The sequence below is a fragment of the Wyeomyia smithii genome, chromosome 3 (assembly GCF_029784165.1).
Source record: "Wyeomyia smithii strain HCP4-BCI-WySm-NY-G18 chromosome 3, ASM2978416v1, whole genome shotgun sequence".
Taxonomy (NCBI): domain Eukaryota; kingdom Metazoa; phylum Arthropoda; class Insecta; order Diptera; family Culicidae; genus Wyeomyia; species Wyeomyia smithii.
The window spans coordinates 241001550-241016621 of NC_073696.1; the positions used below are offsets into that span (position 1 = coordinate 241001550).

Sequence of the window (15072 nt, forward strand, 5' to 3'; positions counted from 1 at the left end):
CGCGAAACTGAACATTGAACAATCGATCATTGACATTGAAACGCCAATTTTTTTTTCAAATGGTGCCAAAACGATTCCACGCCATAACAGTTTATCTGATACAAAGGTCATGAAAGAGTTGCGCGACAAACAAGTTTTCTACCTAAAAGCAGACAATGGTAATAAAACTGTCATCATGGACAAAACTGACTATGATGAACAGATGACACAACAAATTGATAACGGTCCATATTTTAAACTACGAACTTATCCACTTACTGAGATAGTTAAACGAGTTGAGAACACAATTAAGGACTGCAAACCCACTTTGGGCGATACATTACAACATCTTCGAGTTTCAAATCCAGTTCTTCCAAGAATAAAATGCCTACCAAAAATCCATAAACCAGAAAACGAAATGAGGGAAATTATTTCAGTTGTAGGGGCTCCAACAGAAAAAATAGCGAAGTGGTTAGTAAAAGAGTTTCAAGCTTTGCCTAGTAAATTCCCAAGTCGATCGGTTAAGAGTACGGGAGCTTTCGTTGAAAATTTGAAATCTTCGGGTAACATTGAGGCGGATGAGATAATGGTCTCGCTTGACGTGACGGCTTTGTTTCCGAGTGTTCCAGTGAATGAAACCTTGAATCTTCTTGAGGATTGGCACTTGGAAAAAAAAGTCGTGAGTCTCATGAAACTAACCCGCCTTTGTATGAAAGAAAATTATTTCACTTTCCGAGGTAAATTCTACAAACAAACAAAAGGAGCTCCAATGGGGAATCCTCTTTCTCTCTTCTTATGTGAGCTATTCATGGCAAACATAGAAAACAAATTAGAAACCAATAACCTCTTACCAATCCGGTGGTGGAGATATGTGGATGATATTTTTTGTATTTTGAAAGAGACGGAACTTGAAGCGTTTTTCACATCTCTTAATAATATTCACAGAGATATAAAATTTACGATCGAAAAGGAACAAAACAATAGTCTTCCCTTTCTAGACGTTGTTGTTGTTAGAAAGTCTAAGGACTTAGAAATTGAGATTTTTAGGAAGCCAACGAACACAAAACGGGTAATACCCACCACTTCTAGTCATTCCTTCCAGCATAAAATGGCATCCTTCCACCACATGATACATCGGATGGAAACCCTACCCCTCAGTAAAATAGCCAGGCAAAAGGAATTGGAATACATTTTCGAAGTTGCAAGGGTAAATGAGGACACCATTCAGGCCATTATAAACCAAAAGAAGCGAAATCAATTTAGAGAATCTTTTACAACACTCACCCCAATTACAGAAGACCTGAAAAGAATAGCTGTGGAATATGATGGGGCCTTCACACGTCAACTTCACTCAAAATTCAAAAGGTTTGGCATGGATATCGTCTACACTAGTAGGAATACCCAACTCAAAACAATATTGGGCTCCACTAAGGACTCAATTGATGGATTAAATATAGCAGGGGTTTACAAAGTTGCTTGTTGCCACTGCAACAAGGTTTATATTGAGCAAACCAAAAGAAACCTGGGAATCCGTTTTAAAGAGCATATGGCAGAAGTCGCCAAAGCACGCAAAGTTTCCAAAAATGATCCACCACACCTTTTCAAATCAAAAGTGGCTGAACATGTCTTTAATGAGGGACATCCACAAACTTCGGATAACATTCACCTGCTTCGTCCCGTTAATATTTTATAGAAATTGGACGTATCTGAAAGTTTAGAAATCTACAAACACCATCCATCCACACTGCTCAATAAAGACGTAGGTAATTATTTTTCGTGTCTTTTCAAAATCCTACCTAAAAACCCTAGATCCAAAAAACAACCACAACATATGACTACCTAACTTCTATTTAGGAATTTTCCGTCTACCTACTTCTACCTACACGCATATAAAAAAAGGGGTTATTCAGTTATGCTCTTCAACAGTCCACATAAGCACTGATGATGGTTGTATTTTTTTTTTTTAAAGGTGGCGGGGAAATCTGCAAACAGACACCTGAGAAGAGAACTCAGGGTGTGGAGATGAGACTAGGGGAGAGATGCTGGGGTAGTTACACTCGCCCAGGCACCTACTGATCCCTGTCCCGACCCACTAAAACCCCTCCAGTCTCCAGCCCTGGTCTTCCCGGAACGACGGTTAAGTATTACGTCGGGGAGTGGCTTTTGTGCTGATGCACCCTCTTTACTCTTATAACCTCCTAGCTAACTACCTGGAGACTGGTAATTAGCTACCACTGGCGTGTTGGTGGTTGACCCGCCACACACGTTGCAGCTCCAGAACAATCTGAGAGGCGGCCGCACAGACCGCGTTCCAGATGTCCGGGTCGTCGCACATCCTCCGGACTAGATTGTCCGGAGTAGTGCAAGGCCCGCTCACAGCCATCATGTTGCTCCTCGCTCTTACGAAACGGGGGCATACGAAGAAGACATGCTCAGCAGTCTCCTCCTCCTCCACGCACTCGAGACACATGGGGACACCGCGTGTCCGAACCTGTGCAGATATTGCCTGAAACAACCATGGCCTGACAGGATTTGTGTCAGGTGGAAGTTCACTTCACCATGTCGTCTCCCGACCCAGCCGGATATCTCCGGTATCAGTCGGTGCGTCCATCTGCCCTTTGTGAAGTTGGACCATTCCCGCTGCCAGCGGAGCATCGAGAATGACCTTCTGGTACCTCGTATGCCCCTTGTGTCACGTTGGTCGAAACACTCTCTGTCCTCCTTGATGGCGATGCTGATAGGCATCATGCCGGACAAGACACAGATTGCATCGTATGACACCGTATGATACGCACTCGCAACTCTCAGGCACATGAGCCTGTAGGTACTTTCCAGTTTACCACGGTAACTGTTAGTACCTAGCGCTCTGGACCACACTGGCCCACCATACCTAAGTATGGACGAAACCACGCTGGCAAGAAGTCTTCGCTTGCTGCCATAAACCGCTGAGCTATTGGACATCATACGAGATAGTGCTGCAATAGCCGATTAGGCCCTCTTACAGGCATAGTCGACGTGACTCCCGAACGTGAGCTTGTCGTCCACCTTAACCCTCAAGAGCTTCAGGGATCGCTTCGAGGTGATGGTGCAGTCTCCGACTCTGACCACCGCCTGTTGCTCCGATTTACGGTTGTTCACAACCGTGACCTCCGTCTTATGATGCGCGAGCTCCAGTTTCCTGGAACGTATCCAGTCCTCGACCTTGCGTATACAGTGCGCGACCGTCAACTCGACCTCCTCGATAGACTCGCCGTAAACCTCCAGCGTTATGTCGTCTGCAAAGCCGACGATCACAACCCCTACAGGGAACTTGAGTTTAAACACTCCGTCATACATGACATTCCACAACACCGGGCCCAGGATAGAACCTTGCGGAACTCCTGCGGTAATTGGGACGCACTTCTGACCCTCCTCCGTGTCGTAAACAAGTACTCGATTCTGGAAATAATTTTCCAGAATCTTGTACAGCGACACCGGTACATGGATGCTCCTGAGCGCGAGCGCTATGGAGTCCCAACTGGCACTATTGAACGCATTCTTCACGTCGAGCGTGACGATTGCGCAGTAGCGTATTCCCCTTCTCTTGCGCTGGATTGCTACCTCCGCCGTCTTGATGACGGAAGAGATTGCGTCCTGCGTGGACCTGCCCTTCCGGAAGCCTAACTGGTTACTTGCCAGACCGTGTACACCCTCCGTGTACCTCACCAGTCTGTTGAGGATGATCCTCTCAAGCACCTTGCCCGCGGTGTCCAGCAGGCAGATAGGCCTATATGCCGATGGGTCCCCTGGCGGTTTCCCAGCCTTCGGCAATAAGACCAGTCTCTGCCGCTTCCACCTGTCCGGAAAGAGACAGTCATCCAGGCACCTCTGCATGACTGCCCTGAACAGCCCGGGGGCCGTTTTTATCGCCAGCCCGATCGCCAGGTTAGGGATACCATCCGGTCCCGGTGCCTTGCTCACCTTTAGGGATTTGGCGATCACGATGAGTTCCTCATTCGTAACCCTTGCCTCCTCCCCTGCCTCGACACGGCTGTCGTCGCTCACGGATTGGATGCTCGGCAGGTTGGCCGACCATCTCTGGTATATGTCTGAGATACTGGAACGTCGGACGTGAGACTCGACCGCCGGAGGCCAAGGACTTGGCTCGTGGCGGGGAAAGAGTCCCTCGATGATACGCTCCAGCATCGCTAGTGATCGCTCTGCAGGCGCCAGCGCGCCTTTAGTCTTGGCCATTACGATCCTGTAGGCGTCACCCCACGGATTTGTATTGGCACTCGCATATAGCCTATCGAAGCAGGCCCTCTTGCTGGCCTTTATCGCACTCTTTAGCATCGATCTTGCCGAACTGAATGCTGCGCGGCGCTCTGTCCTCTCTTCTTCGTTTCGCGCACGCTGCATCCTCCGTCTTGCACGGAGGCACGCACTGCGAAGGTCGGCTATCGCGTCCGTCCACCAGTAAACCGGTGGCTTTCCATTCCTAGGTTGGCGAGTCCTAGGCATGGTGGCGTCGCACGCCCGCGATAGCATAGCAACTAGTTGGTCAGCAGTCGGGCGGAGCCAACTGCCCCCCTCGCCCTCCCTTATCGTTGCCTCTTCGAATACCTCGGCATCAAAGTGCGATGTCTTCCACCCGCGAACGGTCGGAGTGTTGGCTCTACCCGTCGCTTGCCGCCTCTCGTTGTTGTCTACACTATAACAGACCGCCTGGTGGTCGCTATTAGTGTAGCCATCGCCTACCCTCCAGTTCTTGATCAGTCCTGGGCTGGAGAACGTCACGTCGATGATCGACTCCGCACCATTTCTGCTAAATGTACTTTTGTTCCCAACGTTGGCCAGATCTAGGTTGAGCTTTGCAAAAGCCCCCAACAGGATCTGGCCCCTCTGGTTCGTGAAGCGACTTCCCCACTCAACAGCCCAAGCGTTGAAGTCGCCCGCCACCACCAACGGCGTTAGGCCCGTTAGCTCCATGGATAGGAGGTCGACCATCTGGGTGAACCTTTCGGTAGCCCAACGTGGCGGAGCATAGCAACTGCAGTAGAACACTCCGTTCACCTTAGCAACTACGTACCCTTCTTCTGAGGTTGAGACAACCTCCTGAATCGGGAACTTGCTCGTCGTACATATGGCCGCCAAACTGGACTTATCCGCAACCCAGTTACCGTTTCCGGGAGGGATGCGGTAGGGATCCGATATGACGGCGATGTCCGACAACGACTCAGTGGCTGCTTGGAGTAGCAGCTGCTGAGCCGCGAAGCAATGGTTCAGGTTCAGTTGCGTCACCCTTACGCCCGTGGTTTCGCAGCCGGCTTACCGGCTGGGCACCTGGGGCCTCCCATAAAGTGTTTGGCGTCCCGTTTCCCGGAACATACTGAAAATGTTTAATTCGTTTCACAAAATGTATTACACTTTATTTAAAATGTTCAAACGTCCTAAGGTAGACGATTAATTCGACTTCGCATCAGTTGTTCGAACTCCATTCACATGTCTGCCACCAGTCAACGTAAACACGAACATTTTTTTTCTGTCCTCCAGTCGCACAGTCGCAATATGCAACACGTAGCAGCGTAGTAAACTGTTGCGTGGCTCAGAGTACGGCATCTTCTGCTATCTGCTTCCATCCAATATAAGAATTTTTTTGGGAGAGGTGAGGTGTCATTTTGTGCTACCATTTGTTTTTTTTTGAATTTCTACTCATTTTTGGGAAGGGCTCATGTAGGAATGGTCCTTCGGCAAAGCTGTAGATAGTAATTTTGTTTTTCCGAGAAAGTTTTTTTTGATAAAAAATAGGGTAACCGCTCCTATTTTTTTTTTTTTTTAAGGGGGGATTTGTTAGTAGCTTAAGTATTTATGATGATTATTAGTAAATAATGAGTATGTGTGTCCAATCACAAATGGTGACTTCTCAACACTGTTAGAAATTTGTAATTTTAATTGTTAGGATTTGTTTGCTTTCGCAATTAGGACTTATCATTCGTAGGGATTTAAACCTACTTGTCAGAAAAGGGGAAGTAAACTTACAACTAACTTAATTGCTAACTTATTGGCTATAAAGAGAGCTTATCGTAGCAATTGAGGATTGCAACGATTTTTGTCGAAAATTGTTAATAATTTTATTTGACATAGCTTCTAATGGTTCAACACCAGTAAGTCTATGTAATTCGAGTGTACCAAACCAAGGAGGACGCTTCAAAATCATTTTCAGAATTTTATTCTGAATCCTTTGGAGCGTTTTCTTCCTTGCTGAACAGCAACTTGACCAGATCGGTACAGCATAAAGCATTGCTGGTCTAAAAATTTGTTTGTAAATCAAAAGTTTGTTCTTTAAACAAAGTTTAGAATTCCTGTTAATAAGAGGATATAAACATCTCGTATATTTGATGCACTTGGCTTGTATACTCTCAATGTGCTCTTTGAAAATAAGTTTTTTATCATAAATTAGTCCCAAGTACTTAACCTTGTCGGACCAACTTAAAATAACCCCATTCATCTTGACAACGTGATTATTGTTTGGCTTGAGGGAAGAAGCCCTAGGCTTATGAGGAAAAATTATCATTTGAGTTTTAGAAGCATTGGGAGAGATTTTCCACTTTTGCAAGTAGGAAGAAAAAATATCTAAACTTTTCTGCAATCGACTGCATATGACACGAAGGCTTTTTCCTTTTACGGAAATGCTTGTGTCATCGCAGAACAATGACTTTGTGCATCCTGGAGGCAAATCAGGAAGATCTGAAGTGAATATGTTGTACAGGACTGGACCCAAGACTGAACCTTGAGGTACACCTGCTCTGACAGGAAATCTATCAGATTTTGAATTCTGATAGACAACCTGCAGAGTTCGATCAGTAAGATAATTTTTTAAAATTTTGATTAGGAAAATTGGAAAATTAAAAGTTTGCAATTTCGCAATCAAACCTTTATGCCAAACACTGTCGAATGCTTTTTCTATGTCTAAAAGAGCAGCTCCAGTGGAATAACCTTCAGATTTGTTAGCTCGTATCATATTAGTAACTCTGAGCAATTGATGAGTTGTGGAATGCCCATGGCGAAATCCAAACTGTTCATTTGCAAAAATTGAATTTTCGTTGATGTGTGACATCATTCTGTTAAGAATAATTCTCTCAAACAGTTTACTTATTGAAGAAAGCAAACTGATTGGTCGATAACTTGAAACTTCAGCTGGGGTCTTATCCGGTTTTAAAATGGGAGTAATTTTTGCATTTTTCCATAATTTGGGAAAATATGCAATTTTGAAGCAGCAATTGAAAATTTTCACTAAAAATTCCATTGTGCTCTCAGGGAGATGTTTGATTAGTATATTAAAGATTCCATCGTCACCAGGTGCTTTCATATTTTTGAAATTTTTAATAATTGATTTAATCTCATTCAAGTTAGTTTCAATTATTTCTGCAGGTAAAAAATTCTGGGAAGAAATTAAATCAAATTGACGTGTGACTTCATTTTCAATTGGACTCACAAAATTCAAATTTGAGTTATGAACACTCTCAAACTGCTGAGCAAGTCTTTGAGCCTTTTGTTCATTGGATACAAGAAAACGTTCACCATCTTTTAAAACTGGAATAGGCTTTGAAGGTTTCTTAAGAATCTTCGACAGCTTCCAAAATGGTTTTGAATATGGTTTCAATTTTTCAACTTTAGTCTCAAAATTTTGATTTCTCAGAAGAGTAAATCTATGTTTAATCTCTTTCTGTAAATCTTTATAAATAGTTTTAAAAACAGGGTCACGAGAACGTTGATATTGACGTCTGCGGACATTTTTCAAACGAATTAGAAGTTGAAGATTTTCGTCAATTATTGATGAATCAAATTTCACTTGAGCCTTTGGAACAGAATAATTCCTGGCATCAACAATTGCACATTTTAATGCTTCCAAAGCGGAATCAATATTCACTTCGTTTTGCAAATCAAGCTCATTATTGAAATTTCTCTCAATATGAGTTTTGTATCTTTCCCAATTAGCCTTGTTATAATTAAAAACAGAGCTCATAGGGTTTAAAACTGATTCATGTGATAAAGAAAAAGTTATTGGAAGATGGTCAGAATCAAAGTCAGCATGTGTGATCAAATCACTACATACATGACTTTGATTTGTTAGCACCAAATCAATTGTTGAAGGGTTTCTTACAGAAGAAAAGCATGTAGGACTATTCGGAGACAAAATAGAATAGTATCCTGAAGAACAATCATTGAATAAAATTTTGCCATTGGAATTACTTCGAGAATTATTCCATGAACGATGTTTAGCGTTAAAATCGCCGATTATGAAAAATTTCGAACGATTTCTGGTGAGTTTTTGTAAATCACCTTTAAAATAATTTTTGTGTTCGCGTGTGCATTGAAATGGTAAATATGCTGCGGCAATAAATAAAATCCCAAGTTCAGTTTGAACTTCAATTCCCAAAGTTTCAATAACTTTCGTCTCAAGATGGGGAAGAGCACGATGTTTGATTCGGCGATGAATAACAATTGCAACTCCACCGCCGGAACCCTGAATCCTATCATATCTATGAACCACGTAATTGGGATCATATTTTAATTTAATGTTAGGTTTCAAAAATGTTTCAGTAATAATTGCAATATGCACATTATTTACTGTTAAAAAATTAAAAAGCTCATTCTCATTGGCCTTCAATGAGCGAGCATTCCAATTTAATATTTTAATTGTTTTATTTAAAATCATTGCTAAATTTTAAATTAGAAACAATTTTAATAGTAAAATTTGTGCCTATTTGAATGGCTTCAAACATTGATTTTGCCTGCAACATGGCGTTCATAAGATCGAACATTGCCTGTTGCAAAAAAGAAAGTTTACCTGCCGTAATAGGCCCCAGGCAGTTGACATTAGAAAAAATATTTTCGGCAGCAATATTAGCTGGAGTAATAGGTGTACAATTATTTTCTAGCGTGTTTTGCTTACCCATATTAACGGTCATTTTCGAACTACCAACACTAGGCGGTATAATGTTCGAACTACCTGTAACCTGTGCATAAGTTAAACGGGTATGCAAAGGAGTAGGTAAACTATGCGTCACTGGTACGCTTGGAGAATTTTGTTTTGAAGTTGGTTTTAATTGAGAAATTGAATTTTGTTTACCTTGCCTTGCCTTAACAATTGCTAAACGGACTGGGCATTGATAAAAATTTGACATATGGTTGCCGTTACAATTCGCACAGCGAAAATTTTTACTCTCTTTCACAGGACATGTGTCCTTTTTGTGAGAAGAGTCTCCACAATTAAGACATTTTTGGTCCATGTTACAGAATTTGGAACCATGGCCATAACGTTGGCAAGTACGGCATTGGGTGATATGCTTTTCACCTCCGCCATACTTCCTATAAATTTCCCACTTTACACGCACATTATACAATGCATGTGCTTTTTCAAAAAATTTTAAGTTGTTAACCTCATTGCGGTTAAAATGAATTAAATAATTAACAAGGGAAATTCCAGTTCTCTGACTGTTTTCGCCTCGTGATTTTTGTTTCATTAGAATTACTTGGGTAGGGGCTATGCCAAGTAATTCTGTTAGAGTAAGTTTGATCTCATCAACGGTTTGATCGTTGGTGAGACCTTTCAAGTCAACCTTGAACGGCTTGGCGTTCTTGGTGTCATATGTAAAAAATTTGTACATCTTGTCAGTTAAATACTGAACAAGACGATCACGACCCTTTACTGAGTCGGCTAATAAGCGGCATTCACCTCTACGGCCAATTTGATAGGTAACTTTAACGTCAGAAACAAACGTTGAAAGTTCCTTTTTGAATATATTAAATTCAGAAGAAATAGTTACCACAATAGGTGGAACTTTCTCCTTTTTTAAAGATTTTATATTTTGTATAGTTTCATTATTGGTAACTTCCATTTCACCAGCTTCTTGCTCAGGCAAAATATCAAAAGGATTGTCACTACAGACACTCGATGTGTCAGAAAGAGATGCCTCTCTTTTCCTCCCCGCAGCGATGCGAGGTTTCTTTTTCCGTCCAGCCATTTCAGGTGATACGAAAAAAGTTAAAACAAATGTTAAATTTAAAAGTAGGTAGTCTTGAGAAAGACTGATGGGAGATAACTTTCAGGTAGTCTTTAAAAGACACACTGACAAAACACAAACTTTGAAGCTATAGGCAGTCAAAGACCAGTCCACAAGCAACCGAAAATACATCTGATCTGTAGGACAGTTCAAGACGCACTGGTAACCGCTCTTATATTCATCTCAGTACCTATATTCATCTCATCACGCCTTTTTGATCAATTTATCGTCAAATTTTACCATATTTTCAACGTAAAACTTTCAGCCACTTGAGAAAATCAAGAAGCAAATAGATTTACTTTCAAAAATTTGTAGAAATTTGACGGTAAATTGGACAAATGAGAGAAATAAGATGAATATAGGTGCACCAAGCTGTTGAAATGAATAATGGAGCGATTACCCTCGAATAAAAATTAATTATCTTAACAAGTTTATTTCTTAAATACTAATTATTCTATGATAACTGCAGAGGTTATTATTTAAAAAAAAAAACAATGTTTTTTTATTAGAGCCAAAATTGTTTGTTTGATTCATAGTGTTTATGTCGTTCCAGAAAGAATACACACCGCAAGAAAAAAAAATTACTCGAAAAAAAAAACATTATAAATTATATGTCGCAAATAATTTCTTTTTCATGGATCATCATTTTTTACAGAAAATCGTTAGCTAAACATTGATGGCTGTTTAAGCTTGATGGAATAAAAAATAACAAAAAATTTTATTTAAGAAAACGAAGTTTTTCGTCAAGTTTTTTTACAATCTATATTTTTTGGAAGGACAAAATTATTGCAGCTTTGCCGAGGACGATGGAAATATTTTTTATATTAATATACACTCGGCACAGGAGATAGTCCCGAAACTTAATGTCCCGAGTTTTGTGCTGACATAAATCAAACTTTGAGAGTCCCGTCTGGATGAGTAAATTTTTTTTCACCTTCTACGCTAGTTCAATTTTCACATCTTTGTAAAACAATAGACATTGCTCGCTTTACTCAATTAATAAATATCTTTGCAACTATGTATATTTCTCCTGAAATGACAAAAATACTATCTACAACTTAGCTGATCAAACAAACAATTTTGGCTCAGATAAAAATTAAGTGATTTTGAAAATTTTCAAACAATCGTAAATGCTTAGCTCTCTTATAAAAATTAGTTTAAAAAAAAAAAAATACTTTTTGAGAGACCTAATTATTTTAATTTTTTTTTATTATTTAAGGTTTTAAGGTGTATGTTTTTTCGGGAAGACAAAACAGCTTCTTACTGTGTTTAAAATTTTTTTTTTATTATTTAAAGTTTTACACCATGTTTTTTCGGAAAGACAAAATTATTATCTGCAACTTTACCTAAGACGTCACACCGATCAAACCTTTTTTGTAATACCTTTTTTACATACATTTAATTATAAATTCGGGGCCCATATGGGAGCAGCGTATTCTAGAACACTGCGTACTAAAGCACAGTACAGTGCCTTACGCGTCCTATGTTGCATGGAATTGTTCTTTTGCATCTTGCGAAACTGGGGAAAAGACAAAATTTGAAAAAAAGACGGAGCTACTTACAACATCAATCTGAAATAAACAACGCGAACAGTAAGCGGGCTTGTGTATGGTTAGTCACTGCTTTTCTAATTGATTATTATTTCATTAAAAAAAAATTACTCGAATCGTTTAGTGGTAGTAAGATTTAACGCATTTTAAAACGTTACCATAACATTTGTGTTAGCTACAGAATTTCTTTTAAAATGTCAAAGTATACATAGATAGCATAACTATTAGGGTGGGGAATCGTTATATGGAAAAATCAAAACTTGGCAGTAGAAAGCCAGAACCAAGTTTTTTTTGTTCTATTTGGGGCCCCAAACAATCCTGAATTTATTGGAAGTTGATTGGTTTTGTCTCCGCTTGGCGCATTGCATTTTAAATTTATATGGAGATTTGTATGGAAAAACCAACTTTTTTGCATTTTCCATTCTAAAGAGCTCAAAATGGCTCAAACCATTGGTTTCATGACTTTAAATGGTTGGTTTTTTGATGCCTAACAACTTGGCCGAAGACACTAAAGAGCTAGGGTGTGCCAAAAAAATACTAGAGCTGTTCAAAGTTGAGTATGTCGAAATTTATGTTGCAAATAATTTTTTCTGTCAACACTGCCAGTGTACCGGTGTCAGTCAGATTTCCATCAGAAGTAACCTCTGAAACACGTTGTAGATTCTATTTACGACTAAAATATTGACCGGAATTTGTTAGCTTTGTCTAGCTGAGTGTATAAACTCGTTACAATAGGTTACTTCTGATGAGAATCCTACTGACGCCGGTACATTGGTAATGTTGGCAGAAAAGAAGATTTTCTGCATTTAAATCGACATACTCAACATTGAACAGCTATAGCTCTTCTTAGGGAACATTCAGTGTCTTCTGCGAAGTTGCTAGGCATCTAAAATACTAGGGGTCTTCACATCGAGCTCGTTTACGAATACCCAGCCGTAAACTGTGTATCTTCCGTTACTCGTTAATGGAGGTGAGTATTTTTACGGCTGGGTATTTGTTTACGAGCTCGACATGAATACCCATTATGCTTTACCATAATGTAGTGCATTATTAGAGCATTATTTAGCTCTCTAGAAAGGTAAATGCAAAAAAGTAGGTTTTCCCATATTAATTTTCATACAAATCCATCATAGCTTTATTGCTCCGAGCCCGTCCCATTACATGAATCTGAAAAAGCGTACTTTCATACAATTGCTTCAAATGTACTATTTGTACCATTGCTTCAAATGAGGTGAGACAGCAAGTTTGATTTGCAAAGTTTTTCAGAATAAAGTTGTTTAGTTTATCTATTTATGAAGTCGGTTCTAACGGTTTTTCAACAAATCAGTCACGTATTGCACACTCAAGGGAGTACAAGAAGACTGTGGAACCTTAGCCAACTTCCTAGTAGAAAATTATTCAACAATCGAAACTGTTAGCGTCTCATTGTGAGAAATTAGCTAGATCTGCTCGACGATAAGTTTCAAATCGCGCTGGAGGTCCTATTTTAATCGCGGATACAGTTCAAAGATGAGTGCGACCGATATTTGATCCGACGCATGGTTCAAATGCAATCGAGATGCCACAATGGGGATAACAAAGGATTCTTTGTTTCCTTGCAACGCCCGGTGAATGCTCTTTTCGACCAATACGTGATGAATACGGGTGGGATGTCGTGATAAGTAAATTTATCGTTGACATCGTTTCCTCGAGTGAGTGGGCATTGGCACCATTTGGTGGAACGCTGTGTGTTCTTTTGTGGGTTTGCTTTAGAAGAGGACAGAGATCCGGTTAGTTAGAGGGGGACGAAAGAGGACGTAAAGTGATGGAAGGTAGATACGAAAAGTAAGATGAGTGTCTCTTATTAGTAAGTTTACTGTACAGTCTTTGATGATTCATTGAAGACAACGACTTTCTAGATTTCTTCGTGTTAATAACACGAGAAAAGTATTTAGTTCAAATAGATGATAATAAAAAAGGCCTATTAAATTCAAACCTTCTCAAAATATCAACTCTTTTGCTACTTTAATTCAAACTTCCTCTGTTCGTTTCACTCTTTTTTCCACTAGATCGTACGGCCAGTCAGTGCATTCCTCATTGTGGATGTGCAAAACGACTTCATTAGTGGCTCGCTTAACATCAGCAACTGCAGCGCTCAACAGAATGGATTGGAGGTAAGTTCCTACCTACTATTGCGAGGAGATATGCAAATAGTATCCGGGATTGTGAAGATGTCTATACCATCCTCGCTATAATTCAAGATCTGATGAAGATTTTGTACGAAACATGAAATCCTTCCGATTCAAGGTGGAAATCTACGCAAATCTAACATTTTTGAGATTTTGAACATTTTTGATATTGCTGCTATTCTAAACATTTCCGACATTTTTTATGCCAGAAATTACCTATTTTACTTTCTTCTAAGATGTCCTGAAAATGTAAAAATTAAAATGCTTGGCAACTAGCAGCACCACGTTTTTTTGTTTTGCCCGAGTGGCAAACCAAGCAATTTACACATAAATTAATCCGTTTCTTTTGGGATGCTGCGATGAAATGGAAAACAGCACCCAAATGAATATGTATGGATTCATTGTGGCTGCCCGGTCGGTTTGCTTCGTATGCGAATGCCACCCCTGGCCCCTGCGTGATGAATTATAATGAATTAATCTGTTTGCAAAATCTCGTTTTTTTTCCTTTCGGTAATCTTGATTGGCTTGGGCAAATGCCCAATCCTTTACTGCCAACGATTGCCGAGAAGGGTCAGTCGACTAACGCACACACACTCTCTCTCTCTATACTGCACAACCCGGTTCGACCCGGGCAAGTCCTTTACCAGCGCTGGGGTTCTTCAGTACTGGAGGAAAAACCCCTTGTGATGGTTCATTTTGTCCGAAGGTGAGCTGTGAAATTGCTGTGAGCAGTTTCCTTCCTGTAGCGTCGCCGGTTCCGTCCGGTCAGTAATATGCTATTCCCCTGCGAAGCACAGACAAAGCGACGAAACATTTCGACACGAAAGAGTTTTTCTTTTCTATGATAATATTTTGACAAGGCGGAACCATTTCAGGTACCGTCTGTGAAGGTTGTGATATTTTGAAAAGTTTCCCATGCGACTATCGTGCCAAAGGTGGTACCTTCGGTGGGAACGATTAGTGCTGCCTAGGCGGCGATAGAAGGCGGACATATTATGCGATGAGAAGCGGACCTACGCTTTTTTACGATGCTGACGGGATGTGCATGTTTGCGAGCTACTGAAAACGCAAAAAAGTGTTTAGAAACGGAGAATATTTCTGGTCATGCTGCTTCTATATATAGACGTAAGAACAGGATCGCAAAACTTGTTTGAAGGTAAATTGATCCATCATGTTTGGCGATTTTTCTTTGTAGCTGATAATTTTCCTTTCATCAAAATTGATTTATTATTTATGGTGAAAACACCTTCCGATTGGTCTTCAGGTTAATCCTTGCAGTTATGTGGGGAAAGTATTCGTTGTTCAATTGAATGTTTTTGAAACTCCCAC

General features: G+C 40.4%; 1 protein-coding gene across 1 annotated transcript in view; it reads left to right on the forward strand.

Annotated features, from left to right (window-relative positions):
* Window positions 1-15072, forward strand: part of LOC129730023 (uncharacterized) — a 68631-nt gene that overhangs the window by 39103 nt on the left and 14456 nt on the right. Inside the window, exon 4 of the mRNA XM_055688981.1 lies at window positions 13624-13728. Within this exon, the coding sequence (XP_055544956.1) occupies window positions 13624-13728 (105 nt within the window). The remainder of the gene's footprint in view (window positions 1-13623; window positions 13729-15072) is intronic.